The 27,678-nt window shown below is 36.9% G+C and overlaps 4 protein-coding genes across 7 annotated transcripts; 3 read left to right on the forward strand and 1 right to left on the reverse strand.

The window, feature by feature from the left end:
• The first annotated feature begins 485 nt into the window (after positions 1-485).
• Positions 486-16,547, forward strand: LOC143362046 (uncharacterized). The gene is made up of 26 exons (XM_076801854.1): positions 486-565; positions 1,095-1,193; positions 1,519-1,645; positions 2,006-2,112; positions 3,243-3,416; positions 3,832-3,980; positions 4,283-4,415; positions 4,820-5,027; positions 5,182-5,279; positions 9,065-9,223; positions 9,332-9,399; positions 9,460-9,472; positions 9,756-9,883; positions 10,149-10,152; positions 10,247-10,417; positions 10,622-10,638; positions 11,304-11,483; positions 11,943-12,047; positions 12,250-12,352; positions 12,816-13,101; positions 13,580-13,749; positions 13,824-13,950; positions 14,469-14,575; positions 14,653-14,826; positions 15,682-15,836; positions 15,915-16,547. The coding sequence occupies exons 2-26, from the start codon at positions 1,098-1,100 to the stop codon at positions 16,147-16,149; spliced, it is 3,294 nt and encodes a 1,097-aa protein (XP_076657969.1). The 5' UTR covers positions 486-565; positions 1,095-1,097; the 3' UTR covers positions 16,150-16,547.
• On the forward strand, positions 4,855-8,846 carry LOC143365376 (15-hydroxyprostaglandin dehydrogenase [NAD(+)]-like). Of its 2 annotated transcripts, none has more exons than XM_076805494.1 (7): positions 4,855-5,279; positions 5,595-5,723; positions 5,814-5,940; positions 6,117-6,223; positions 7,545-7,718; positions 8,068-8,159; positions 8,391-8,846. In XM_076805494.1, exons 2-7 carry the CDS (start codon positions 5,631-5,633, stop codon positions 8,542-8,544), a joined length of 747 nt encoding a protein of 248 aa, XP_076661609.1. In that variant the 5' UTR covers positions 4,855-5,279; positions 5,595-5,630; the 3' UTR covers positions 8,545-8,846. The 2 variants fall into 2 exon arrangements, with proteins under 2 accessions (XP_076661609.1, XP_076661608.1); XM_076805493.1 differs by having other exon boundaries at positions 4,859-5,279; positions 8,068-8,174.
• Positions 16,548-16,748: 201 nt separating the features above from the next.
• On the reverse strand, positions 16,749-23,580 carry Tral (LSM14 family protein trailer hitch). 2 transcript variants are annotated; one of them, XM_076805474.1, is made up of 7 exons: positions 23,353-23,580; positions 22,200-22,354; positions 21,918-22,113; positions 20,615-20,816; positions 19,975-20,256; positions 19,544-19,723; positions 16,749-18,918 (listed from the first exon to the last, which is right to left on the reverse strand). In XM_076805474.1, the coding sequence occupies exons 1-7, from the start codon at positions 23,471-23,473 to the stop codon at positions 18,612-18,614; spliced, it is 1,443 nt and encodes a 480-aa protein (XP_076661589.1). In that variant the 5' UTR covers positions 23,474-23,580; the 3' UTR covers positions 16,749-18,611. The 2 variants fall into 2 exon arrangements, with proteins under 2 accessions (XP_076661589.1, XP_076661590.1); XM_076805475.1 differs by having other exon boundaries at positions 21,813-22,113; positions 23,353-23,576.
• A 468-nt stretch (positions 23,581-24,048) lies between these two features.
• On the forward strand, positions 24,049-26,726 carry Cyt-c1 (Cytochrome c1). 2 transcript variants are annotated; one of them, XM_076805487.1, is made up of 9 exons: positions 24,049-24,147; positions 24,287-24,404; positions 25,035-25,085; positions 25,272-25,417; positions 25,492-25,624; positions 25,707-25,871; positions 25,954-26,067; positions 26,159-26,293; positions 26,372-26,726. In XM_076805487.1, exons 2-9 carry the CDS (start codon positions 24,333-24,335, stop codon positions 26,480-26,482), a joined length of 927 nt encoding a protein of 308 aa, XP_076661602.1. In that variant the 5' UTR covers positions 24,049-24,147; positions 24,287-24,332; the 3' UTR covers positions 26,483-26,726. The 2 variants fall into 2 exon arrangements, with proteins under 2 accessions (XP_076661602.1, XP_076661600.1); XM_076805485.1 differs by having other exon boundaries at positions 24,101-24,183.
• Positions 26,727-27,678: the final 952 nt, after the last annotated feature.

Here is a 27,678-nt window from a genome sequence, read left to right on the forward strand (position 1 = left end):
TCTTACTTTTTCTGTAATAGAAAAGCAACAGAAAGGAAACTTTCGATATCCATTATATTACTAGTTAAAATTTGAAGGAATTTATAAATGATAAGTCTAAGTTTGAATAAATTTTATGTATTCCTTCGTTAGCAACTTCGTTAAGAGTAAGGATAATAGTCCTGTGTCGTAAACTCTCGTGGCGTTTGAGTACTTTTGTCGAACACTGTGTTTCAATAAAAGTTACGAAAAATTTTAGAAAATAAGATGTTCTGAAAATGAGTAATGATTATAAAAAATTGACTAGTGTTATACAACTAGTGTTATAGTAACTTTCAATGGAAGATCTGGAAAATTCTGGAGATTTCCTTATCTCGTCGTTGTCACTTTCAACGAGAAAAGGAAGTCATTATCGTACACACATACATCACACACCACAAGTCTACTTCTTTGCAAATCGTCTGTTTCAAATCTGTCGAGACGCATTTATTTCTCGCAATTGTGGATTACAGCATTCATTTTTCATTCTTGCGCCGTACTGTGTGGACCTACTTTCTGAAGATCGTCAGGACAACTCCACTAACCGGTGACTATCATTTTATTTTATTCTGTGTCTAAATTAATTTGTTGATCAGAATCTTTTCCAAAAATATTTCATTTTTGATTTTGGAACACCTCGGGAACGAGCGAGCGATTTTCGGAAAGAATAAAAATGTAAATTGAAAGAAACGATTAAGAATTCCGCACATCTTTCAAAATTCAGCTCCTCTTATTAAATATAAGTAATTCTCCTTAAATTGGATAACTTTCGTTTCGAATTATAAGTGGATTTAACTTAATATTTTGGGAACCAAAGAATCTTTCTTGTGAAAAGTAGATGAATCACTCGAGGTCTAGAAATATTACTACTTAAAAATACAGTTACCAATTTCTTTCCTCTTCGCATGAAAAATATTATTATGCCAGCAGCATGAATAATACATTTTTTTCAATGGTTGTGAATGTTTTATGCTTATATTCGCATTTTCTCTACAGATCATTTTTAGTCTGGAGAATATATGATCACTGCACAATGTATCGTATAATCTTAACGTTTCATTTTTAATTTATTTCAGACCATGGACCAGATTAAGAACAAGACCATTTTGATCACCGGAGCAGCCAGAGGTCTTGGCCTTACGTACACACAGTACATGTTGAAAAATGGGGCCAAGGTAATATTTTTGCACAATTTTACCACTTTTATATCGACAATCCTGAAAAGTAAATTGAAATCCAAATTATTTATTTAATCAATGAATGGAGTGAAATTTTCTTTCGCGTGCAGAGCTATAAATTAGAAATGATATCAGATACTAATAAATGGACATTATACATTCAGAATTAACCGAATAGTAAACTACTGATAGATGAAACAAATTACAATTGTGTAAATGAGTGCAATCGATTTCTTTAGTAACGCGTAACAGAAATTTTCGAGACAAGAAGGAAAAATGATGAGCATGGATTTGTAATCAATTGTAAATTACATTTTTTCAGATTGTTTCCATCCTCGATCTGCCCACATCTACCGGTAATACAACCGTAGCTACTTTGGAAAAAGAATTTGGAAAAGGAAAGGCACTGTTCTTCCCGTGTGACGTGACAAATGTTAAACAATTTGAAGGTACCTCCTTCAACTTTTTAAATTCATATGCATGTAATTTTTTGAGGTACGAATTCTTATCTTATGAAAGAGCTCGGATATTAAGACTGTCTACATATAATTATAGCGCAGAACCAAAATAACAGTTTGCATAGATAAGATAAGAAGGATTAAACAAATTATGGAAACCTAATATATTAGCATAACTGATAGACCTGTTATACGTAACTGTAGGTATTCGCAGTGGTCTACGTTAGAACAGTAATTTAGCAGCGATAAGAAGCACGCATACGATTACCCGTTTACATATAATAAAATATTAACCATCCAAAAATGGAATCATAATCATTTGAACGTTATCAGAAAATTGTTTTTTTACAGAGACTTTCGAGAAGGCTGCAAAGATCATGGGCGTTATCGACATTGTTATCAACAACGCCGGCGTACTAAATGACAAGAACTGGAAGTTGGCCATTGACGTGAACATTGTGAGTGAAATAAAATCATGAAATGTAATTATGCAGGGTGGGGCGATAACTATGTCCAGTTGGAATATTGCCGTTATTTGTAGTAATATGAAAAAATATTATATAGAAAACTTACACGGTATAGAGGGTGCCATATTGTGACACAAACATTTTCTGCGTGGGTGGAGGCATAGAGGAGATTTCAAGGTCAACTCTATTTTTTTAAATGGAATGCTATATTTTTTTATCACGATATGATAGCCAGTGTTGAGACGAATTCGGCGAGTTATCATTGAAGGTCATGCAAGGTCAAATATGGTAGTAAAATAAACTTTATTACATTACGGGAGATGCTCGAATTGATGACTGTTTGCGTCAATGCAAAGTTGCAATCTTCGTATACCTGCATCACGTGCATGTCTTATCGTTTCTGAACTTATTCTAGCATATGCTGCAAGTATCCGAGGAAACGAATTTTTATTATAAAATAATTTTAATTTTAATTTTAGTGGAATATTCAAATAAAAATTAAATTTCAAAAGAATTATTATGAAGAAATTGAATATAAAGAAATTCCTATGATAAAATAATTTTAATTTTAATTTTAGGTAAATATTCAAATAAAAATTAGATTTTAAAAGAATTATTATGGAGAAATTGAATATAAAGAAATTTTTATAATAAAATAATTTTAATTTGAATTTTAGTGGAATATTTAAATAAAAATTAAATTTTAAAAGAATTATTATGAAGAAATTAAAATGCAAAAGGAATAAGGAGGGAGCAGTATAGAGGGTTACCGTGTAAGTTTTCTATATAACATTTTTTCATATTATTACAAATAACGGCAATATTCAAACTGGACATAGTTATTGCCCCACCCTGTATATGCTACATTTATATATGATATATAATTAGAATTACACCCGCATTTAACATGTTGCATAAAATGCAATAATAAAAATGTGAAAATGATCGAACACAGTTCGACTGACCTTACTTCTTAACAGTACCAATCTTTGCATTGTAATTTTTACAAATCACTTCAAAATATGACGTACTTGTAGTAGTCGGTTGGCTATCAATTAAGGCAGTTTCCGATGAAAATTTCCATTGAAAGAAATCGTATGATCATTCAATTTGGATTTCAGGGTGGAGTGATCCAAGGATCTTTCCTTGCCTTGGAACACATGCGCATAGACAAAGGTGGCAAGGGTGGTACTCTCGTAAACGTTGCGTCTACCGTAGCCCTTCGCATCCAAAGCGTGGCGCCAGTTTACTGTGCCGGCAAGCACCAAGTGCTTGCATTCAGTCGTTGTCTTCAGGTAAATTAATTAAAAATCATAATATTTAACAAAACCCCCGTTACCGATTCGATAAAAATTAAATGCCTTGCACAAACATCCACTAACGTCCTTCATTAACGTTATAGTTTCACTTCAAAGGAAAGGTAATATACTATACATAAAACTTAAAAAACTGTTTATGTGAGATATGTGCAGAAATATAAAAAGATCATAAATAAAATATAACATGAACTGTTATTCCGAGATTATCGTTTGAAATTTGCACGAAGAAGGACAAATATTTCAATTTAAACATTCAAACGTTAGTTCACTGATCATTATCAGTTCATAGTTTTGAAATTCATTGATCGCTGCTAACAAATGACTGAGCATGTTTCTAATGGCAATAGAAGCAGAATTCATTTCGATCTTCATGAAAATTTCATTGTTTCAGGAATGGTACGAACATACCGGTGTTCGTGTTCTCATAATGTGCCCTGGTCTCACGAAAACCAACTTGCTCGATAGCATCCCGTCGACTATTTTAGACTTTAACGACGCAGAGAAGTACAAGGAGAAAATTGATTCCTCGCCTTCCCAGGGGTGAGTTAATTTCATTTTAATCAATTTAATCCGTTGGCTGCCACGTTAGTATTTTCTGAACAGACTGTAAAACAAATTTTTATTCTGACATTTATTGACAGAAGTTTTCAATATTCCATAAAGTCAATGTAATGTCTCCTATGGAATAGAAATTTTCTATTCCAAAATTCATTTTTTCATCTGGACAAGTAATTTCGTCTTCCATGTCTGACAGACAGGAACACGATTCAGCAGTCAACGCATAAAATACTTGTGAAATAACGCCGCGAATGTTTACTTATAATTTTTGTTCGTATTCGCAGACCCGAAATTGTAGCGGAAACAATGGTTTCACTCATTCAAAAGGGCAAGAATGGATCTGTGTGGGTCAGCGATGTAGGAGAAGCACCATACGCTGTCGAATTCCCTCCAATCAAAAAGATAGAACTTGATTTGTAAAAAAAGATCTTCGTTATAGAAAAGGCAAAGGAACGGTGATTGTGAAATGTTGATGAATCTTCGAAATACGTATATTAAAATTTTCTAATAAATAATTTTTTCACGACCACAAAATTTTCTGTCATCTTACGGTCTTTAAGTCAGAACACCTAGTACAGTTTTATATTTCATAGTACCTAAAAGTTTGTACTGTGCAGTCAGGTTGCAAAGTTAAATTCACAACTGAGTGAACCTCACATTATCATAATTCACTTTCAATTTTTTGTACCATTTTATGAAAAAATAAAACTGCGTATTTTCCTCCTCCACTGGAGCAATAATGAATGGTAATATCGAAACTGAAATTTAACGTACTACCGATACTAAATTCCGACGGACTTTAATTCTCTGAAATCGAAAAGATGGCGGTAGAGGATCGTTCTCGAGATCTTTTAGCGAGAGCGTCAAATCCGCTCGTAGAGTTCAAGGGGCGAGTTGTGTTGAAATGGGAGATCGTTGAAGATAGAGATCCGTTCTCCGCGAATCCGGGATGTCATGGCGAACGAAAGGTCGAAGATCGTGATACGAAAACGAGCAGTTCCTCTACATCAACTGACAGAACAGACTCGGGTACGAGGAACAATCAGTGACGGCCGAGACGGCAGCGCAATTCGCTGACAATTCCGCTGAAGTTTTACTCTCTACAGCACGCCAGAATTCAAATTCCTAAACCGAATCTGTTAATCTGTGAATCTCGATCCTTGCCGATTCTTTTGGGTACCAGATGTCCTTCGAAGCTGGCCTCAGAGGCAACTCGAGGATAGTAGATTCTACCAAGTACAATTTACTGCGTATTATTACGAGAACGTCATTTTTGTAAAGGTAAGGGTGTACTGTAAATATTGTGTGGTGAATAAAGTTAAATTTCGAGGAATTCACGATGAAATAACTCTCGATGAGAATAGAGTACCATTTCGTGTGTCGCCATTTTTATCCAGTAGTAGTAGTGACGTAGTTTGTATTTGCTGTAAATGTGTGCGAGTTACATCGAAATTTAGATAAATCCGAAGTTGAAATATCTTCTTATTAAATTGAGTTTATGGATTTATTACTTTGATCTTTCTTTCCGTAATCGTCGAATTTACGTCTTCTGAGAGATGTTTGAGGGATCAATGCAAACAATTGTCCACTTCGTAGATTTCGGTGTAAAAAAGGGAAATTGCAACCGGAAACATGCAGATCAAGGAGAAAAGAGCGATCGTGACAGGAGCTGCTAGTGATCTAGGCCTGACTATTAGCAGAGAATTGCTGCGAAATGGCGTCGCCGTGAGTAACATCGAATTTAATAATTCTGCGGAACAAATTATGTTTTGTCTAATAATCAATTTGTTATTATTCACGGGAATGGGATTTCAGGCGGTCGCGTTGATCGATATTCGCGAATCGGCCGGGATGCACGCAATGGATTCGCTGAATGCTGAATTCGGACGTAATCGAGCTGTTTTCTTCCATTGCGACGTAACAAACAACTCCGAATTCGATGGTAATTATGGATAAAGCTGTTTAATCGCTACTAAAGCCATTAATAAATCAGCGTAATTTGTCCTTCAAACGGAATTGGAGATATTGCAACAAAAATTCTATAAACGAAATTTTTCCCACTTCGAAAGTGCGATATTGTAGGGACCGTCATTAACAAATCACTTGCTTCTATCACAGACGCGTTCAAGAGAGCCGTGACAACGCTCGGCGGACTGGAGATTCTAATAAACAATGCCGGCGTGATTAATGAGAGTGACTTCTCGAAAGCCATCGACGTAAACGTGGTAAGGGAGTTAAAATTCCTCTGGCGCTTCGCTATCATGGGAATTATATTATACATACAGCGGTTATCAGTAATACAGGTAACCTTCCTATTACACGGTAGATAGGTTCCTAGAAAATGCCGTGTTGTATGAGACCCAGAGCCAGCACAAAAAGGGGGGTTACGGTCCGAAAACATTAAAAACAAATATTTTTTTAAATTCTACATAATCAACTTAATTTTCATTAAAAATATAAATGTATGTACAATACAAAACAAAAAATATTATTTTAATTTAACGCAACTTTAACTTAATTGTAGCCGTGTTGTAGGAGGGTTCCCGCAATTTATGAATCGTGTTATAAAATGCCGTGTTGTAGGAGGGCTACCGTACAAGCGTTGGCATGTGCTCTACGTTAAACATAGTGACAGCCGCGACTTTGTGTGACACACAAAGAACAGCAAATGATTTTTGTGCATGTCATCATTTAAGTTGAACGAATTCGTTACTTTTCTGTGACAGTATCTTTTTCATATTTTACGAGGAGACATTGAAACAAATGGCTGGTAGCTAACGTGTTGTTAAGCAAGTTGTGATTACAATATAGACCAGTGTTTCCCAACCTTTTTTGAGTCGCGACCCCCTTTTATAATATTCAAATAATCTATGCCCCCCCCCCCCAAAGATAAGGTAAATTTAATACGCTATAAAAAACACGTTAAAAATAGGTATTTCAGAATGTAATCCGAACTTAATAATATTTGATTGCAATATTATTCATATTTAATTTGATTTAAAAAATCATATTATAAGAAATAAGTGTTAAAAATCATCAACTAAAAATAACCACGGCGACCCCCTAGAAAACACTTCGCGACACCCAGTGGGGTTGCGACCTACAGGTTGGGAAGCACTGATATAGACAATAATAACACGATAACCAAATCTTTAATTGTTTTTTTGTGTTTTGTACTTCGGGTTGACATTTGATAAGAAATGCAGACTCTATTTTTGCACCTCGAAGATGATTGATATTCCAACACAGGATTGTTATCTATCTGTTGATAAACTGATTGAACGTCAATATCTTTCGATAAAATAAAAATAATGCATTCAAATATTACACACCAAAACGTGGACAATCAATTTAGGAACATTTTGCATGCCACGCTTCAAGGCGAAGAAGATAATTTTTAAACGCGAAGGTTACACGCAGTTTGGTAAATTTTCATGCATTCGTGAGCACATGCAACGCTCGCATAGTGATGGGAAAACATTTTCAATAGATTGTACGTCGACGATACGTCACTGCGATTTATTAAAACGAGGTCAATTCACGTAGACATCTGTGATACGCGGTACGCTTCTGGGAATACAACAAATGCAAAAGGACGCCGGCGGCAAAGGAGGCGTTATCGTGAACATTTCGTCTGTGGCTGGTCTGCACTCGTTATCACAGCTTCCAGTATATTCTGCAACGAAGCACGCGGTGGTCAGCTTCAGTCGTTCTTTCGCAGTAAGTTTAATTATTCCTTCTAAACACGGCTCAGTTTTCTGCAATTTGCAATGTGTTCGAGTCAGTCAAGAGCTCTTGACGATTTTCAAACTTCTTTGGTGCAGTACCATTTTTATATTAGCGATTTCCCTTCATCGACTTCTCACGAGCCAAATAAGCTAAAAGATCAACAGACAATTAATATTTGAAAGGACCTGTAAATGATAAGTCTACATATTGGTTTATAAACGCTTCTTTGAGTAGGTAAAATAGATAATAAATGTAAATAATCTTTGAATAGATAATAAAATTATAGATAATAAAAATATAGTAATATAGATAATAAAAATTATACGTATTTCTCTGATAGCAACCTTATCACTACCAAAGGACGGGAGTAAGGATAATAGTCCTGTGTCGTGAACTCACGCAATCCTCAAACGACCTCCCGGAAGGACACAGGTATCAGTCTCAGAAGTAAGTTCCTTATTAACATTACGTAGACGCACATTCCTCCAGAATTAACAATTGTTTTCATTTTTTTTTATTTTCATAAGCGCATTAAATGCGCAGTCTAATATTCTGTCTATGTACTTTTTTTGGCTTGTTGTTCTCTTGCTTGTGTTATACTTGTTAATCCTGATATACAGTATTTGCCAATACCGTTGTTAACCTGTGAAATTTAATTGTCAGAGTGGACAGTGTCGCCCACGGACTGATTTATGCGATCAGGTGTGCCCAAAACGGAAGCATTTGGATCAGCGAGGATAGAAAACCAGTCTACGAAATTCAATTGTCCGACAGTTTGCCACTGAAGCCGGACGAATACTCGGCAGAAGAAAATTAAACAAATTACAGACGATTCCGTTGTAACATTCTTGTAAATACAAGTATTAGTATTGTAATTCGTGATCCATTGTGATTTTATAAATTCGTGATATTTACGATTGTAATGTAAAATGCACGTCGATGAAAATGATAATAGACACTTTAACTCCTTATACTTTAGCCACTTCTCTACGCTTTATCTACGTTCATTTCATTATATAAGTTCGTCAATTTCTTTATTAGTCCGTAGAGTTTTGTGTATTCTTGAAAATGTACCAAACACGGATAAACCAAAACTACAATAAAGATTAATCAACGTCATTTGCACTTTAATTAAATAAGTATCTGTAATTCTGGCGTTAGCAGGGTGCATAGACTCGTCTTTATGCAAAATAAAAATTGTCCTATCTGAAGATTTTAATGCGTTTTTTCGTAGTAATCTTAAAAATTCTGAAATAATACAATATTCTTAAATTTATCTAGTGTTTTTTCGTATTTTTTTATTTCGTAGTTTTCGTAGTTTTTTTTTTTATAGATAGTATAAAACAGAGGGAACTGTTTCGAGCGAAATTCAACAGAACAAACATTTTTCTAAAGCATCCTCTTATCGAAAACGAAGACACCACGAAGCGAAATCATCGTGGGGTCACATAATTTCTGTTGGACCCCAAGCACCACGATATCGGGGACCACCGAAGGTTCGATTACGCCAAAAAAACTTGAACTTTAATTCGTATCTTTTAGCGAGTGGCTAAAACAACGATGAAAAAACAGCGTTAGAGTTGAAAGGTTTCTCAATTTTTTAGGTTTTAGCGCTATGGCGTAGCGATACGTACATACGTGCACCGATAGGTCGCCCGCGAATCGACAAGCTGTGTGCACAAAACTTCATAATCAGCTCGGACGAACGATAACCCGGTAACATCCCGTTTAGCATCTATGAAGAGGTCGTTGGGAATTGAGAGTGAACGAAAGAAAAAAATATTATCATTCAGAGACGCGTAGAAAATCGCTCACTACTCATTTTTCACTCATCTTTCTATTCATTTTCTTCCATCCTCTTCGAGGATTATTGTAGAATAATTATAATAAATCATTACGCGATGTTCTAACCAATTCAGGTCAAGAATAATAATATTACTTTACGGATTTTGTGCACATGTAGCAGAAATTCTTAAAATTATTCGAGGAAGAGCGAAATGTCAGTCTGGCTTTTATCTCTCGCAATAGACGTTCGATCCTTCCGGTTCCCGTTTGTGCGACATGTTTATCAATTGTTTTGTCTCGCGGGATGTAACTATAATCGCGTCTTGCCCGGTTTCTCCGATTCCAGAGGACAAATATTGTGTCTTCGGAAGGTGATACGGATTAGTAGTATCTTCCAGCAATTATCGTAGCAATTAATATGAAATTTCAAATTTCGATCCTCTTATTTACGAAAGTATAAGTAAATTGTAAACAATCACCGGCGTTCACTAAAATAGCTGTCTCAAAGAAGACGGAAGGCTTGCTGATAGTGTGCAGCGAGCGGCGCTTTAAACAATTGCTCCAATTGTCTCCCCCTTTCTATGTCTGATATAGTGTTCTACAAACTCTAACGCAATGAACCCTCGCTAATTTAAGTCCGGTATAATTATCAAGAACTTGCACGTTTCACAAATTTACCTGCACAACCATTTTGTCGGAGAACATGTATTATTGAATTTTTAAATCTTTGACAGTACTCATGGAAAGTGGATTTTTGCGATGTTGTTCTGTGTAAGCGGACAATGATTGTGAGCGCTTATCATCTGTACTCATACGGTTTGCAACAATGTGCCAATCAAGACAAAACAATGAAAACGAAACCAGCGTTTCCCTCGGCTCTACTTCAAACGCCGGTCGCGCGAGGAGTAAAGTTCGTCGCGAACCGATTCGCACCGGTTCGATATAGTCGTTGAAACGCGTGGTTTCCCTTTGATTTATAGTGCACGGCGTGGCTGACATTAAATGCACTTTTTCCTCGATAAGCGGACGCGGAGCACGAGCTGCGCGTACGTCGACTCTTTATCGTCCCCGTGTGCCACACGACTCCCAGTGACTTATGTTTTTCTCAGATTATTTATTCAAAGAGGTAAATGGCGGCCGGGGCTTGCTATCTAGATAAAAAGGTTAAAACAGCAGTGATACTGACGTCGCCGAGGAAATGCTCGCTCGACGCTGCACTATTTCTATTTGAACATGAAATGCGCTTCTAACTTGCAACGGAAACCACAAATAACAAAACAACCCCTGTCAAATTGAGAAATGTATTCCACTTGAGCATTTCTGTCCGGGGATAATTTGATTTAACTATGAATTTGTAAAGCTGAGACTGCAAGTGATTCATTGCAAATATATGTAACCGTGACTAAATAGAGGGCACTCTTAGCCAAGAATTTTCTAATCGATTGTGTGAAATGAAATAAATATATTGAATTGTTGCGCCACTAAAAATGGTCATATGATAATTTAAAACAATCTCTTGCTTACATTTAACCCCTTTACGTACAAAAACTTAAGACACTGTGCACACTGAAGTAAAATACTATAAGGTGTCTCTGGTCACTTTCAAATTTCACTGAAAAATTCGTACATTACGAATGCGCATTTACACATGCATGAAATCAAAAAGATCTTATGCAATGGAAATGTTGAAATAGCTCCGAGTGCAAGGGGTTAAACGATGCAACTGTCCCATTTGTATAGGAACGACATAGTCCTTACGCAATCAGCAACATGAAAATCCTAATCTCGAAGAACCAGATCGTGCAAAGCAATTTTTCTTCAGCCTCGGCGAGGAAACCGATTTCTAGCCAGAATTTTTAGTTATCGTTTCAGTATTGCGACGAACGCTCTCCGGGAATTGTCTCGGCATCATCGACGAGAGAAATCGTTAGAAATTACTAGGAAAGAGTCGAGTCCCGTTATCTTCGATCAGTGACGCGTTACAGTTTCTTTGCGCAGTTCCGCGTCGACAGAGTTCAAAGCGGATGAGTCAAGGAAAGTGGACATCCCCTTGATCCGCGTTTCCCGTTAACGCGTTTACGCGCGCGAATCGCCGAAAACACACACGTATGTATGCAGTGCAATCGTGAGCGACAATTCGACCGACTGCATTTTTATCGGACGGTCGTTGCACCGTCAAACGCAACGGTGCCACCGTTTCCAGCGGACGTCATTCGACGCGATGATTTAATCGAATGTTGGGATCGTACGATTTCGCGGAACGATCTTGCTGACCTGCCTCGATCGTTTTCGCCATCGATCAATTCCTCGGTCACAACCTCGATCATTTAAAACGGAAAACCATCTTTTAGATTTTCCCGAAGATAATGAGCCCTCATCATCATGAGAATCATTATTGTTTCTTACAACGAGACCCCGGATTTTATGCAGTTACATAAATCAAAACGATACACAGAAATTAAAGATCGCTGCCCTGTTATTTTTATCAAGACTGTTAACGGTGGAAGTGAATTTCTATTTATTCTTCGGTGCAGAGTATTGTTGTTTTACGTAAAGGTCGGCAGTCTATTGGCGACAGATAGAGGTCATTTTTGTTTTGCATAAAGACCCGCGGTCTAGTCACAGTATTCGTAAAAACAATGGCAATACATCTTCTATTAACGCATTGCTTATCGGCGGCCACTTGACATAGTCCGAACGTTTGTCATTCGCAGCTGACGATGAGTATTTCTTAAAGAGCTGAACCGATGGCAATTTTGAGACATGAACTAACAAAACACTCTCAGAAGTTACGGGATTATTTTTTAGAAGATTTTCAAGTTCCATTTCGACGTAGAACAGTAATTGAGAATATTAACCGCGGTTGTAACCAGTTTTATGATCGCACCATACGGAAGCCTGTTGTATAATAAATATACTGCGGATTTCATGCACTTGTGACAAGAATGGATTCAACTTACTAAAATTAGTAAAGAAATAAAGATCTTTTTACTTGGCTTCTGTTGCTTACTTTTTATTTTGCATGAAGATCCGCAGTCTAATAGTAAAGAACGTTCCTGAGTTCATCAGTTCCTGAAAGTCGACAAGTAACTATCAGAGTTTGAATAAATTACATTGTTTGAATAAATTAGTGAATGAGACACACAGTCTCTCGAGTTTCACCTGTTCGGCACAGAGTTGAGCAACGCGCGCAAAGTCCTCGGCCGGTATCGAGCGCAGAAATCGCGCAGCAAACGCGACTGAATTAATTAGTCCGAGCGGAAGGGGTTAATTAAGACGTTATCGAGTTCGAGACGGGTCTAGCCGAGGCCGATCGAGGGGAAAAGAACAACACAGTGCTCGATCGCCCTCGCTCAGCGTCCACGAGGCTCCCGTTTGATAAAAATCCAAGACGCGCCGCATCCGTATCATCTTTCCCGCGTTAATCGCGATGCGACAGCTTCGTTCGCGTATAAATACCACCGACGAAGACTGGCCACACTTCAGTTTACCAGGAAACGGCCGCCCTCCTGCGAGTTCTCGTTCCTCGACAGAAGCTCTCCTCCTTGCTTCCGTTCCTGGCTTTGTGCGAAACGCTTCGTAGAAATGGGTACGTTTCATCGTGCCTTTGAATCAAACGGTGCGGAAAGACTCGATGCGAAAGAATGAAATGAATCTGCTTCTCGAGAAACACTCTCCTACTTCTGTCTCGCTCCGAGGACATTTTACGGGAGTCTGAAATATGAAATTGAAAAATTGATACTTTGCTACTCCGAAACTCTCGAGAACGTCCAGTCTTCGAGAGCCGGATCAGTGACGATTCGATTCGTCTTCTAGATTACCGGTTTTACCTTATTTGTAAACTATCTTATCGTTTCGCTGCGTTTTTTCTTTTTCCAATCGCGAATGACGCTCGTACGTTTAGCTCCAGTATCGCAGTTACGTTTTGTCAATGACACTTGAGAACGCGCTGATTGATTTCGATAGCAAACCCTTTCGTTAATCTCTTTTAAACTTACTGATTATTTGCAATCTGTATGTTTGCAGAACATACATAAGGATATACTAAACACCCATGGATTTTTCAGAGACCGTAGTCAACGTTAGTCATAGACGCAGGCGGTCATCCGCGTCCGAGAAGGCGAAAGAAATCGAGGCGATCAACGGAATCGTTTCCGGTAAAAATGTCCTAATCACTGGCGGAGCTGCCGGCTTGGGAATCGCGTTTCTCAATCATTTTTTGAAACACGGTGCAAATGTAAGCGACAAGAAGCATTTCATCGTCAATGTAATTTTTATCCCAAGAAATATTTCATTTTTTAATGTTTTCAGAGGATAACGATATTCGACATCGACGCGGAGGCTGGGAAAAGGATTGAAACGAGCGTTGAAAAGTCCTGCGGCGAGAAGAAAGTTCATTTTATTCACGTCGATGTCTCTAATTACGCGCGAATGGCTGGTAAGTAACGAACATAATGAGCGCGTTTAGATCGCGATATCTATCGCAAGGAGTAATAAGACTAATAACATTTGATTACGCCTTAACGAATTCCTGAAACACCAACGCAGTCACGTAACAGATAATGATAATGATACCGCGGCAGTCTGAGCCTTGGTGTAATGAAAACATAAATATTTTGATGACTCTAACAAACTGTGACGATGACACTTTTACGATGTGCTCCATTTCTGAATCTGAACGTTTTTGTTTCCCATTAACTTTTATTTCATTGTTCTTGCAATTTGTTAAGACTTTTGATAATTAAATCCTTCGGATGCTCAGAGCCTCAGGTTTTCCAAATCATTTTCTTCTGATCTTGTATCGTTATTCATTTATATTCAGTATTTTCAATTGTTTAATGAATTCTGATTGTTGAATCCTTCAGATACTTACAATGTTAAGTTTTATTTTCTTTCAATTATTTGCTTGCGTCTATTTTTGCCAAATCTGTGAACAAATAAATTTGACAATTGCAGAGGCTTTTGAAGAAACAGTAAGACTAATGAACGACATCGATATCGTCGTGAACAATGCCGGTATCTTGGACGAGAGAAGATGGGAGCGGGAGATAGCAGTGAATATTGTGAGTAAGAGAAGAGAGGTTTTCTTCGCTTTTTATTATTTATTGCGTCTGACACGTGTTTACCATCCATGTTTCAGGGAGGAATGATCTCCACCGCGATGCTGTCTGTGAAATACATGAACAGAGACAAAGTCGGTCATGGCGGAACTTTGGTGAACGTCAGTCAGCACATAGACATCAAGAACACAGCACAACTTCCGGTTTATACCGCCACGAAGCACGCCATCATCGGTCTCTCGCAGTCCCTTGCGGTAAGACAATTATTTACATATAATGTTATACAATTTAACATCCTCGATGATAGCTGCCGATGATACACTAAGTATAAATAGATCACAATTATCTACTCGAGCTACAACCCTTATCAATGTTATGTGAAACATGGCAATCGTCACAGAATCGTTAATTTCGAACTTAACTGTAAGATAAATCCATTAATCTCTTTAAACTATCATAAAAGAAAACAGAAAGAAAGAAGTGAGTTTTATAGTGATTCTTCCATACTATTAAGGTACTACCCTTGACAGAAAATATTCAATCGTAAACAATTCTTGAAAAAACTACTTGCTGGATATTTCGCAAGGATATTAATAAAATAATTAACTGTTACGTGAAAATTGTAGAAAAATTTAAAAGACACGCCAAAGAATTAGGTCTCCTTTTGATACTTCGAACGATGAAGCTGACGATAGGGATTACTAAAAGAAATATTTTCAACCCTTCAAATGAGTGCTACAGAAGCAAACATATCCATTTTTATATTAATAATTTTTTTATATATAACGATTTTTTATCACTATATTGGCATTATCATTAATGAACACACGTCAAATATAAGAAAACTTATCATTAGACTGTGGATATTATACGCTCACGACAGAAAATGACTAGGAAGAATACAAAACTGTAAAAACATTACAAGAATTTAGAAATGTGTCTTTGTGTCCTTTCTTACAACTGACTCGGAAATTTTGTATTATAAAAATCCATACTCTAGCTGTAACGATAAACGTTCGGTTTCTTCGCTCGAATATTTTCTGCCATAAAAATTACATCAACCTATCCAAGTCTGCCTCGATTCACAAATAAAAATGGATCCGTTTCAGAACACTTATCAATACGAAACGACCGGTATCCGAGTGATAACACTGTGCCCCGGGTTGACGGAGACAGCGTTGACGGTGGACAGTCCTAACAAATTGCTGTCTAGAGTGATGAAGGCGGACTTCGTGAAGAACCTGGAGCAGTTGTCGATACAAACGTGAGGCGCCTCTTCTTGTCGAACCGAGAGAGTTTTGTCTCCGTTCTCTTTCGCCTAACTGTTTACTGTCCGTTGCAGGCCGTACGTGGTGGCCCAAGGTCTGATGTCGATACTCAGGGTCGGAGAGTCCGGTAGCATATGGGTGGTGGAGAACGGTCGCAGCCCGTACGAGGTCTACGTACCGAATCCTCGCACTTTGCGCCGCATGTACAAGAATAACTTCACGCTCGTCGAAACGAAACCGTTGACCAGAGGTCGTCCGATAAGAGAGGTCTGCGACAACACGCGAACAGGTCTGATGAGTTGCGCTTGACGAAACGACCACGGGAAGAAGAGTGTCTCGTCGAAGATCCTCGAATCTCTCTGCAACAGTCCCCCGCGAGACAGCTGGCAATTTTTTTGAGAAATTGTCGCCGACGCGAACCGGAAACGATCCTGCATTCGGCTACCCGGAGGCATCGCGGACGACCAAGACTCGATGCGATCCCCTTTTCGCAACGACGAAACTGGGTAGCCATAACCGCATCGAGTCCTGCCGCATGAACCTGGTAGCAACAATCAGGGAGCTAGCGTAAGGCAAAGTGTTAAGGTGAATCGCTCGAGATATCCGGAGCGATTGATACAGTATCAAGTATTTATACGCATCGCACTTTGTACATAAATCATTCGTATTTAATGTAAGATTAAGAACAATGGTGTACGTTCACTGCATACGATCGTGTCTCTTTTATTTGAAACATCTGTTTCTCGTTTTGTCTGTTAACGCGTACTGTCAATTTACAATCGTTTATGCCGAACAATATTTTCCCACATGGCCAAACAAAAAAAAATGAGGTACGATAAATTGACGAATACTTTCGAACCGAATCTCTCTGCCGCTTTCTCTCGAGGTGAATCAGTGAGCTTAAAGAGTACATTAAACGTTCCTTTCCTTTTTATTATCTCAGTATTATTTCAGCATTGGGAATCACAATATCCGCTGTACAAAACAAAAACTTATCATCGGAAAACCGCATACACCGTGCATTCTTTACACACGCAATGCATAAAACTTAAAAGTTATATTTTCTTCTTTTTTTTTGTTTCTTATCCCCCATATATTCCTTGTTCCTATTTTTACTTATCATTACTCATTATTACGCGTGTATTCTTTTATTTTTTTTGTTTTTGTAACTTTACCTTGCAACTTTTACTGATAGCTTATGGAGGTTCCTCTTCGACTTACATGTAACTAAATCTCATTGTTATGTATGTATATATCTGTATACGCTTGGGACTCCATGCGAGCCATAAGAAAATAACAGTCGCAAATAATATACCTATTCTGCCTTTCTTTTTTTGTTTCTCGCGTCTTATACGTTTAAGGACATTATCATGCTTCATTCTTGTTTTGTTTTTGTTTCTTTTTAGAGTCTTACTCTCACAAAACGCAGTCTGCGAGCTACACGCAGCGTCCTCGTACATCAAAACGATATCTTCGAAGGATTCTCGAAGCTACCTAACGCAGTCGAACTCTACAAGAAGGCATCCGCGCGCGCTCTCGCTCACATTTTCACTTAAACACTAACGTACCACTTGTTCAATGTTTCAAAAAAAAACCTAATAGTCAATAAATCGACGTACGGATTCAGCCTCGCGCGCGTGCCTACCCCCTACATATCAACCATACAAAATCAATCATATTTTTCTTTCTCCCTTTTGTTTCGCTCACGGTTCCTCGACGCGGCGCAATCGAAACCGTGTGTTCGCTTGTTCGAAAATCAAAACCCGCTGTGTAAAATGTACGGGCAAGATAATGATCTCACCTAAACTCGCATACGTCGGTCATCATCTTAAATAAATAAAGTTCTGACTGATCGAAATAACTATAATGTATTGTCCTACTTTCTACTCTGCGATTGAACGCATGTTCCACTTTGTTCCTTTTCTTTTCTCAAAACCCACGCTAATGTCTATTCCGTTCAACCGCGAAGAGCTGCAATCCACGGTGGTGTAATAGTAACTTAGTCAAGTTTTGCATTCGTTCAGCCACCATACTCCCTTGGAAACCGTTTCGAGCACTCTCTTTTTTCACAGTTTACTACATGCATCTGCCGCGTTGCAGTGTCGCGTTCAAGAAAGAAAAAATGGAAATTCCCGTTGAGATTCATAGCGTTTTTTTCTCTCTCGTGATCGTAGTTTGTATGCTTCTCGTGTCCCGAATAGTAGTAGTGTGTGTGTGGGCTCGAGACAAGCCTAACTGAGGATGCCGCAAAAAACAGTTGCTTCTTGTGGGTTATTGTTTCGCGAACATTTCTAACGTCCGACGTGTGTTATTGTACTTGTTAAACATTTATCAAGCATTCGACGATTTCTTAACTCGTAGGACATAATGGCTCTGAATATCGAGTTTTCGAAATTAACTACCTATATAACAATAAAGTTCATTATTTATTTGTCGAGAAATTTCAAACGCAGGACTCCGCCCCGAGCATCCGTTTAATTCCCTACCAGTGTAACTCTAACGCGGCGATACAAAAAAAAAATGATCCTCGATAAAGTTCTCTCAGAGAACTTTCTTATTCGCCCTTTTTATTTTCTTACTCCCACCATTCCCCGCCCACACTCAAACGTCGTTTGTGTTTCTTTTCTTTTTTTTTTTCTTCTATTGTATCTGTGAATCATTGAATCCTCCGTGAAGTCGAATTCAAATCAGTCCGTAAGGGCAGAGCACGTATTGTAAAAATCTTAATCTAGAGTGAATACTTATACATAGTTAGTGGCGCGTTGGCTCATTCAAAAGGACACAACGCGACTGTTCTGCTGCGACTGAGGAGCGGATTGTTCGTTGGTCGTGCGTTGGTTTTGACTTCCGGGATTGTTCTGTTGCTGTTGGTTTGCTGGTTTACGGTTACCACCTCTGGAGCCTCTGTAACCGCCACGGAAACCACCCCCACCAGCACCACCAGCACCTCGGTACATGCCTCCCATCCCACGATTATAAAAACCGCGTCCACGGAAACTACCGCGTCTCGTTGACGCCACACCGAACGTTTCAGAGTTCAATTTACGCTCTGTCCTCCAGTCTGTACGTTGGAACCCACTGTAACATTTCAAAGGTATACATAACGTGATTTACAAGCTGCATACGCACACGATTCACAAGCATTCTTTCTCTTTCTCTCTCTCTCTCATTCATTCATTCAGATTACTTCTCGATCCTGAATTTATCAATTCTGCGAGTACCGTGTTGTGCTACTTTTCAGTTCCCTTTACCTCCACAATAACAAGTCTTCGATTAGCAAACTCCTGTGCTCATTTTCTCTTATAATTTATCAAAATTCACAAATTGTATACCTGTTGTGTAAACGATCGAACAAGAACAAGATATGTTCACGTTACGCGAAATTGTTTTTCTTCGAACATACAAAATGAAATTTTTATCAACGACTCTTTCGGTTGCTTCGAACTTTTTAATTATCCTACGTACGCCTAATATTTCCAATTTACTAATTCACACACATCTACACGAATTAACGAATTACTTCAGTATTAACACTTTACCTGCCAGAAACCTATTAATAGATTCCTGAATAACCATGTTACTGTGATTACTAAAATAAATCCTCAGCTATGAATCACAGAATTTAAAAGGCGTTGAATAATCGCCGGTAGGTAACGTGTTAAAAACATTATGATTATGCTTTTCAAAGCATTATTATACTCACCCCTTACTCCTCTCGACAGCCTCGCAGCTGATATTATCGAAGAAAGATTTCGACTTATCATAATGGACAATCTCCGGCTCCTCCTCAGGTTCTCCTTCGCCTGCTCCGGTTTCGTTGCCGCTATCATCCTTTTTCTCATTATCAGCCCCAGAATCGATCTTTGTTTTCGCCAACTGAGATCTGAAATCAATCACACATCAACTCTGGATATTTCCTGCGAATATATCAACGTTTATCACACTGAGATAGGAAAATAATTTGTTGCTGCGTCGCGTAAGCAATGTATAAATTACGTTTATACACTACTTTAAAAAACGCATAAACTTTAATCTTGCATGGTATCCACTTTGCACATTTCAAATTGTACTTGAAATGAATCCGGCACTAAACCATGCTACATAGCGCAGATTAAGCGTGGAAAACACGTTTACCTCAACTCCTCGAACTCGGTATTGGCTTGTTCGAAGTCGTAGTCGTTGTCGAATTTCAGGGTATTCTTCGGTTTGGCACCAGCATTACCAGGTTGATTCCTAAAGCCTCCGCGACCTCTTCCTCGGCCCCTCATGTTTCCACGGTTCATCCAAACACCGCGGTTCCCTCGTCCACCTTGCGCGTAGCCACCTTGACCTTGTATCTGCCCATCCTGCTTCATTGGGTCACGCTTGCCGTCGTTATACTGCGACACAGCGCCTCCCGCCTTGTTACCAGCATGGCTGTACGTCGAAACACAATTTATAAAATCCTATAGAAGTGCTACAAGTGATAGAGACAAACAAATTCTACGTAAACACTAATAACCAAAGGTGTGCGAGAAACCGAAAATGTTGAGTACCTGATGGTCGAGACGGATCGGAAATGCATGGGGTCGAGATGAATCAGATTCTCGAATATATCGGAATTCCCGAGAATAATCTTGAAAATTCTCGACAATCCCGAAAATCCCCGGGAATTCCGATCTATTCAAGAACCCGCCCCGATCCCGAATAAAATTCTCGACCCGTCCCGGCCCAACATTTTCAAGTTCTTGCACACCTCTGCTAACAACTTATTTTTTACACAAAATAGAATTACCTATCATGATCACGTCGGGCAGGTTGAATGGTTCTCATATTCGTCTTATCACCAAGCTTGCCAATAGTGCCACTTTGTTGCTGTTGTTGCTGTTGCTGATTGTTTACCCGAACACCCTGATCCAACGTAGGACTTTTCCTTGTCAGCAATGATGAAGTTGGAGTCGTTGATCTTGAACCTCCACTGATAAGATCTAATACACCTATGATAATAATATGAACCGATCATATTCATGTTTTGTGTAACAATCGTAATTATTGAAACGCTTTATTCTAAATATGCAAACTAATATATGGTACATGAATAGAGATGTCCAACATTTCATTTGCATTTGTAGCTCTACATGAACTAGATTCAGAAAGAACTACGTCGAAAAGAAAATTTTTTAGAATAGAACATATGAGATTAGTCTACGAGAAATTTCAACTGTTCTTGCTATTATGTTACTTGCTAGTGCACAATACTTGTATCGCTATTCAAATTTGAAAAGCAAATATAAAACAAAGTCAATGAAAATGAGAAAAAGAAGTAAAGCAAACTTTCATGCAGAAATTTCCAACAAAACGGAAGTTATTGAAAATAATCAACATTATTACATTACACATACAACGAGAAAATAATATAAATCGATGCATGATCAAAAATGTAAAAATAAATAGCAGTGAATAATAAATAAATAAATAGCATAAGTGACTAATATTGTATTATATAATATAATATTTACAAACTGCTCATTTATTCGCAATAAATAGTTTATTAATATTAGAAAGCAGACTTGTTTTTATGAAACAATTGTATAAAAACGAAGTTTTTCTCAGATACTGCCATACATGCCAAATATTTCTAAATATGTACATAAATGTATTATTAAATACTAAGTTAGAAGTGCTCAAAGCATTCAGAACTTATCTGATAAAATAATCAATACTGAATTCAAGCACAAGCAGTAATTGTAATAAACAATTAGAAAAAGAAATTGGAATTCACAACGTAAACCACAAAATATAGTAGATTAAGAAAAAGAAAGCATAAGCAAACTTTTGATGCATACCAGAAACAAAGCGTGAATAATGTGTAAATAATAATAAAAAATAAAAAATAGACTCGATTAAATAGAATGAAATTTGCAAGCATTACCAAAGCAGAAGCAGCAAGCATGCCATTGGGCAAAGGATAGTTCATAGCAAAAACAGTTTACCATCTTCCAGAGATTGGTCTTTTGGTAATGGGTCGACATTGGCCGTTGGTAGTGAGTTTGGGATAGAGATGGCATTGGGTTCAGAAGAGCCCAAGCTCAACTCACTTGGCTGTTTATTTATTGGTCCACGAGGATCTCTAGCAGCAGTGGGCATTCCCAATACCGGTCCCATAGTGCCCATGGTCATGCTATAGGGTGCTCCATATTGCCCACCCATTGGGCCCATCTGACCCATCATTGGATGAGCATAGCTCGGCTGAGGTTGATACGACTGCTGGCTCATAGACGGTTGTACCGTCATCTATAAATAACCACAATCACTTAGCAATAGTAATTATATCGACATCGAACTATACTTCAATGTTTGATAAAGTGTATACATATTACCTGCACAATGGCTGGATCGTTTGGGATAGAACTAACATTGTTCACCACCCGAATATCTTTAATATCCGAACCACGGAATAAGATATATTCATAGACTTGATTCTGTGGTGCCACAGGAAGTTGTGTCTCCCTATCCTCAGTTCCAAAGGAACGCACTGTAACACAAAAAAATTAATAGATATTGTAGAAAATGGTTTTTATATTTTAATATTAATTTCCGTAAAATGTAAGAATATTAAATAAAATAGAAATTTATAATATCTAGCATAATAATATAAAATAAGTATTAAACTAGAAGTTCAAGTTCAAACCTAATATGTAATGCTATTAAATTCAAATCTAACGATTCATTATAACAGTTTAGTAATACGGTTGAAAAAATAAAGGACAGGGAACATAAACAGGACAAGCATGGAACACAAACATTCCACACAATGGTGGATGTAATGTATGGCTTTGAGGCAACCTAACTTTGTATAATCATAGTCATCCTTTATTATCACAGGAAATATCGAAATTTTAGTTGAATATGTTTTTCATATACTACATTTAATTTGTTCTACTCACATTTAGATAAATCGGAAAACTTTAAGACAATGAAATGTTATGGTAGACCTATACATTATTTAGTTTAGATAATCCGTTAATTTCATTTAATTAATTTTATTGGAAACTTAATAACAGAAAAATATGCGGGGATTTAGTTAGATAAATTATATGTGACACATATTGCAACTCCAACTCGGTTACTTTGCATTTCGGTACGAATTCCTGTAATTCTGCGACTGTTAAACAAAAGTTTAATCTACTTGCGGAAGTCTGAAATACATTAACTGCCGATAAACGTGTGCATTAACCTGTATTTTAACCGAAAATATTCGGCAAAATACCCGTTATAAATGACGGGTGACCCCGGTTGTTTTGTATCGAAGCTTTACCGGACGAATCGAATACCGACAGTTTCGAAAACATTTTTAAATAAAATATATACGGAGAAATCTTAGAATTTTCAATGACGCTCCGCTAACGAAGCATTCGAAACGAAAAGGAGAGAATAATCGAGAATTAGTAGTGATGGGCATTACAACGAAATAACCGGGAAAAGGAACAGCGGCAAAACCGATTTCGGTGTCCATCTTGATTCGAGACTCACCATTAGCTAGGGCAATCGTGCATTCTTGAGGATCCACGGTAAAAAGTCGGCCCTCGTAACGAATGTCCGCCTTCGATATTAAACTAATCTTCGAACCCAATTCTGGCATTCCTCCGCTCATCTTGAATCGTTTTCTTCGGAACAGTGATCGATGTGATATTATAGGATTCACGATACCATCTGACGAAACCACCAGCTGACACCAATGGTCAACAGCGAACTGCCAAGTCTACCAACAGAAATTGCGCATGCGCCACGCCCCCAGAAATCCAGAACGCATAAGTTGTATTAAATTCTATAAAATAAAACTTTAAAATAAAAAAATTATAAAGTGTAGCGTAATTAAGCATCGCTGGATTAACCGCATTCTTCAATAAAATATTATGCATTGTTCACGATTATAATCTTTTGCAAATTTAGATGTTCCGTGTGCGCGTCAGATGATGGCTGGGTAAAGTGTATTCGTTTTAACTCCATGACGATTTTTCAGCCAATAACAACAACGCGTCCGGTGGTAGGTGATCGCTATTGGCCAATGCATCATTTTAGAGTTAGAACGAATACACTTTGCTAGCCATCATCTGGCGCGCACAGTATTTTAAATATTATGTATGTACAGGAATTAACATTTCTGTAATTTAAAAATATAGAAGAATTGATCACGGTAAATAGTATGTATATAAATGAAAAGTGTTATATACAGTATGAACACATGTGGACGAATTCAAACGTTTCAAATTCGGTCCTTTACTATTGGTATCCTTGATTAAAGTCATCTTAAGTCTTGAAAGTTGTGTAAGTACGTTTTCTTCTGAGCCCATCTAGTAAGAGGTATATGCACTCTCTTAACAAGTCTGTAGACGTCATAGTAAAAAATTTCAAATACAATTCAATGAAAATCTAATTTGTTCTATCATCAAAATTTTTTTCATAGATGTTACATTGATTAGCCGTCTTCGTACATTGTACCTTTGGCCAACATGGCGGCTTCGTTGGGTCGAGTTTGTAAATCTGGTCTTTTAAGAACGAATTATGGAAGCTTATTCAGTCAGGTATGTCAACTAAAAACATCATTTAATTTCTGAAATGTCTACTCATTTATTACAAAAATATCATTCTTTGACGAAGCGCTACTGTTACGATATTGCCGTCCGAAATGTAATCTGAATGAACCCCATGGAACTGTACAACTTGTCGGCTGCTATGACATTTTTTCTAAAGATACATTAATTTACAAGCACTCGCCAATTTTTATAATTGCTAATTACTGACGTTTTATAACAGGATGATAGATTGAAAAAGATATCGAAGACATTTTATCTGATGTTATGTAATAGTGATCAGTACTGAAAATTGTGATGCTGCCATGATCATACATGCTTCAGCATAGCATGGACTGTATTAAAAAATCTAATTTCTAACTAAAAAAATATATAATTTTTAATATGAACACTCCCACGCTTCATGTATGTGATAAATTAAGGGAAGTACTAATGAAAGTAATGTAAAACCACAAATATCAGCAGCTATTAAGTAACCATTATTTTAATGGTAATGTATAGGATGTCCTAGTATTACTATCAATTTTAAGGATTTGATTAGCATCAGTATGTAAACCTTAGAGAAAAAAGTTTGCCTAAAGTCTTGATGAGTTTTATCTAATATGGAAATTTGTGTTTCAGCAAACACATAACTTTTCAACAGCAAATCAGTGGTCTAAGGGTAGAAAAGCGGTATGTGTATTTTTATAATCGTTTGAAGATGTCCTATCCACCCCTAACCCTAATGCATATCCAAAACTTTAACTCTCGTTTAATACGTATTTACATAGTAATAGTAAGTTTAACATTTATTAACAAACCATTAGATATAAATAGAATGTGAGTAATTGAAAGCTAATATGATTAAAAATGTTTCAGTTACTAACATGTTTAGGAGTAACAGCAGGAGGAATTACTGCATTAATTTATGCACTGGAGAAATCTGTGCAAGCATCCTCGGGTGCCCATGTTCCTGATTATAATTGGAGCTTTTATGGGTTATTCAAGTCGTTAGATCATGCAAGGTAATTACAAATATAATAAAGTATTACAAATGCAAACATGTTGAGTGCATAAACAAAAATATCTTGATTATTAGTATGCGGCGAGGATGGGAGGTATACAAGAATGTATGTTCAGCATGTCACAGCTTACAATATGTAACTTACCGTGAACTTATCGGTGTTACACACACCGAAGAAGAAGCAAGAGCTATTGCAGAAGAAATCGAAGTAAAGAATTTAGACAGTAGTGAAAATAATTTAACTGTGTCGATAAATAAAAATTCCATAATAGAATCACTGATTTGCATAGGTAGAAGATGGTCCAGATAGTAATGGTGCTATGTTCATGCGTCCTGGTAAACTAGCTGATCATATCCCATCACCATATCCAAATGAAGAAGCTGCTAGAGCAGCTAATAATGGTTCCTATCCACCAGATTTGTCTTACATTATTAATGCAAGGCCCAATGGAGAGGTAAACATATGATTTAACATTTATATTGTTTACTTAAGTTCCAATAATAATTACGTTACTTTAAACATAATTAAAATTTCAGAATTATGTATTCTCTTTGTTGACTGGTTATTGTGAACCACCAGCTGGTATGCCTATGAGAGAAGGACAGTATTTCAACCCATATTTCCCAGGAGGAGCACTTGGTATGGCACAGGCAAGTAAAACGACTTATTTAAAATCGTTATATTGAACTGCAATCACTCTTGTTAGAACTACTTTAAAATTATTTATATTCAATATGATAGGTTATCTTCGACGAAGTCGTAGATTTTAGTGATGGCACACCAGCGACTGCATCTCAAATAGCAAAGGATGTTACCACATTCCTTATGTGGACATCGAATCCCGAGTTTGATGATAGACATCGAATTGCCATAAAAGTAAGAAATTCCAAATATATTTTTTATATAATGGTCTATTAATCTAACAATGATATAATTGTTCTATATTATTTGCAGATGGTAATTATAATGACAGCGCTATCAGCATTAACATACTACTGGAAGAGACACAAGTGGACGACATTAAAGACTACTAAAATTCTTTTTACTCCCACAACAAAAAAGTAATATTCTCTGAATCTAAATAATTTCAGAGACTAGCTCAAAGAAAATGCTTTGACGATGTTAGATTTCTGTATTGTAGTTTTATAACTTATTTGAAAATTATGACATCTCTGGAAAATCTAATAGTGCGCCAAACTGACATACTATCACATTATATTGTCAGTTGACAGTCAATCTACTTACGCCTTGTACATATAACTACAGTCAATCATGCCATCGTCTGGTTTAAATAAATTGTTAAACATAATTAATTATGCATTTTTTATTCGAAAACAAAAATTCCCAAAGTATCGACATTAGGAGTAAAAGAAAGTAATAATATGAAAATCGTTTCTAAAGAAATCCTTTTATTTTCTTTTTTTTTTAAGCTTGACTTCATCGACATAGAGTAATAATTATTTCATATTTTTAGTAGTATGAATTAGATTACACTATTACATTATTTATAGTGTAACATTGAAATGCGAAGCTGATAAAGAGGTATGTATAATGTTTCAGGTAGTTGAGAATTTCATAATATTACATGATAGGTGTGGAATTCTGTTAAAAATCTCGTACTTTGGTTTGGATTTACTTTAAAAATGAAGGACATTGCTACACAGCTTGGATAACAAAACTCCAAAAAATTATATTATGTTTCAAATAATTTATGGTTATATCTTTCTTTTCTAGAATGTAACATAATTATGGAGAACCTATTTTCCGTTCTGCATATACCTGTATGGAACGGTATAGTTTGTAGCAATTCATAATAGAATTGCGCTAGCATTATACACCTGATTCCCTAATGATTGAAAAGCTATTTATGATACTTTGGATGTTTATTAAGAATTAAATATGATTTTACTAATACATCAATTATGAAGCTAAGCTCGAAAAGTAAACAACACAGTTTTATTGGATCTGTGGTATAAAGATCAAATGAGCTTAAAATATACTTCTAATATATAAATAGTGGAATGGAAAACAGAAGATTTTCAATATAATGCTTCATATATTGATGTACTCACTGATGCAACACTATACCATTTACCATATATACTACTGTGAACCAAATTACTGTTTGGTATTTTTCAATTGCAACATAATGTATAATCAATTAAGAAAACATATTTGTTTTTTTTATGCGGAATAAGAGGCCGTTCTTGGATGATGTCTCAACCAAACACGCTCAAATACATGCACAATTTTATGCTACT

This window comes from Halictus rubicundus, chromosome 2, assembly GCF_050948215.1.
Source record: "Halictus rubicundus isolate RS-2024b chromosome 2, iyHalRubi1_principal, whole genome shotgun sequence".
NCBI classification, from domain to species: Eukaryota; Metazoa; Arthropoda; class Insecta; order Hymenoptera; family Halictidae; genus Halictus; species Halictus rubicundus.

What these genes read in the sequence shown, in the direction of transcription:
- Tral (XM_076805475.1), bottom strand. Translation starts at nt 23,473, where the DNA reads ATGAGCGGAGGAATGCCAGAATTGGGTTCGAAGATTAGTTTAATATCG. An exon ending in AGACCAATCTCTGGAAGATG is followed by an intron (nt 20,817 to 21,812) that starts GTAAACTGTTTT and finishes TTATTATCATAG; the next exon opens with GTGTATTAGATCTTATCAGT. An exon ending in ACCGAGTTCGAGGAGTTGAG is followed by an intron (nt 19,724 to 19,974) that starts GTAAACGTGTTT and finishes GATTGATTTCAG; the next exon opens with ATCTCAGTTGGCGAAAACAA.
- Cyt-c1 (XM_076805487.1), top strand. Translation starts at nt 24,333, where the DNA reads ATGGCGGCTTCGTTGGGTCGAGTTTGTAAATCTGGTCTTTTAAGAACG. An exon ending in ATGCAAGGCCCAATGGAGAG is followed by an intron (nt 25,872 to 25,953) that starts GTAAACATATGA and finishes TTAAAATTTCAG; the next exon opens with AATTATGTATTCTCTTTGTT. An exon ending in GAGCACTTGGTATGGCACAG is followed by an intron (nt 26,068 to 26,158) that starts GCAAGTAAAACG and finishes TCAATATGATAG; the next exon opens with GTTATCTTCGACGAAGTCGT.
- LOC143365376 (XM_076805493.1), top strand. Translation starts at nt 5,631, where the DNA reads ATGCAGATCAAGGAGAAAAGAGCGATCGTGACAGGAGCTGCTAGTGAT. An exon ending in TGCTGCGAAATGGCGTCGCC is followed by an intron (nt 5,724 to 5,813) that starts GTGAGTAACATC and finishes ATGGGATTTCAG; the next exon opens with GCGGTCGCGTTGATCGATAT. An exon ending in AAACAACTCCGAATTCGATG is followed by an intron (nt 5,941 to 6,116) that starts GTAATTATGGAT and finishes CTTCTATCACAG; the next exon opens with ACGCGTTCAAGAGAGCCGTG.
- LOC143362046 (XM_076801854.1), top strand. Translation starts at nt 1,098, where the DNA reads ATGGACCAGATTAAGAACAAGACCATTTTGATCACCGGAGCAGCCAGA. An exon ending in GTCTCTCGCAGTCCCTTGCG is followed by an intron (nt 14,827 to 15,681) that starts GTAAGACAATTA and finishes GATCCGTTTCAG; the next exon opens with AACACTTATCAATACGAAAC. An exon ending in GAGCAGTTGTCGATACAAAC is followed by an intron (nt 15,837 to 15,914) that starts GTGAGGCGCCTC and finishes TGTCCGTTGCAG; the next exon opens with GCCGTACGTGGTGGCCCAAG.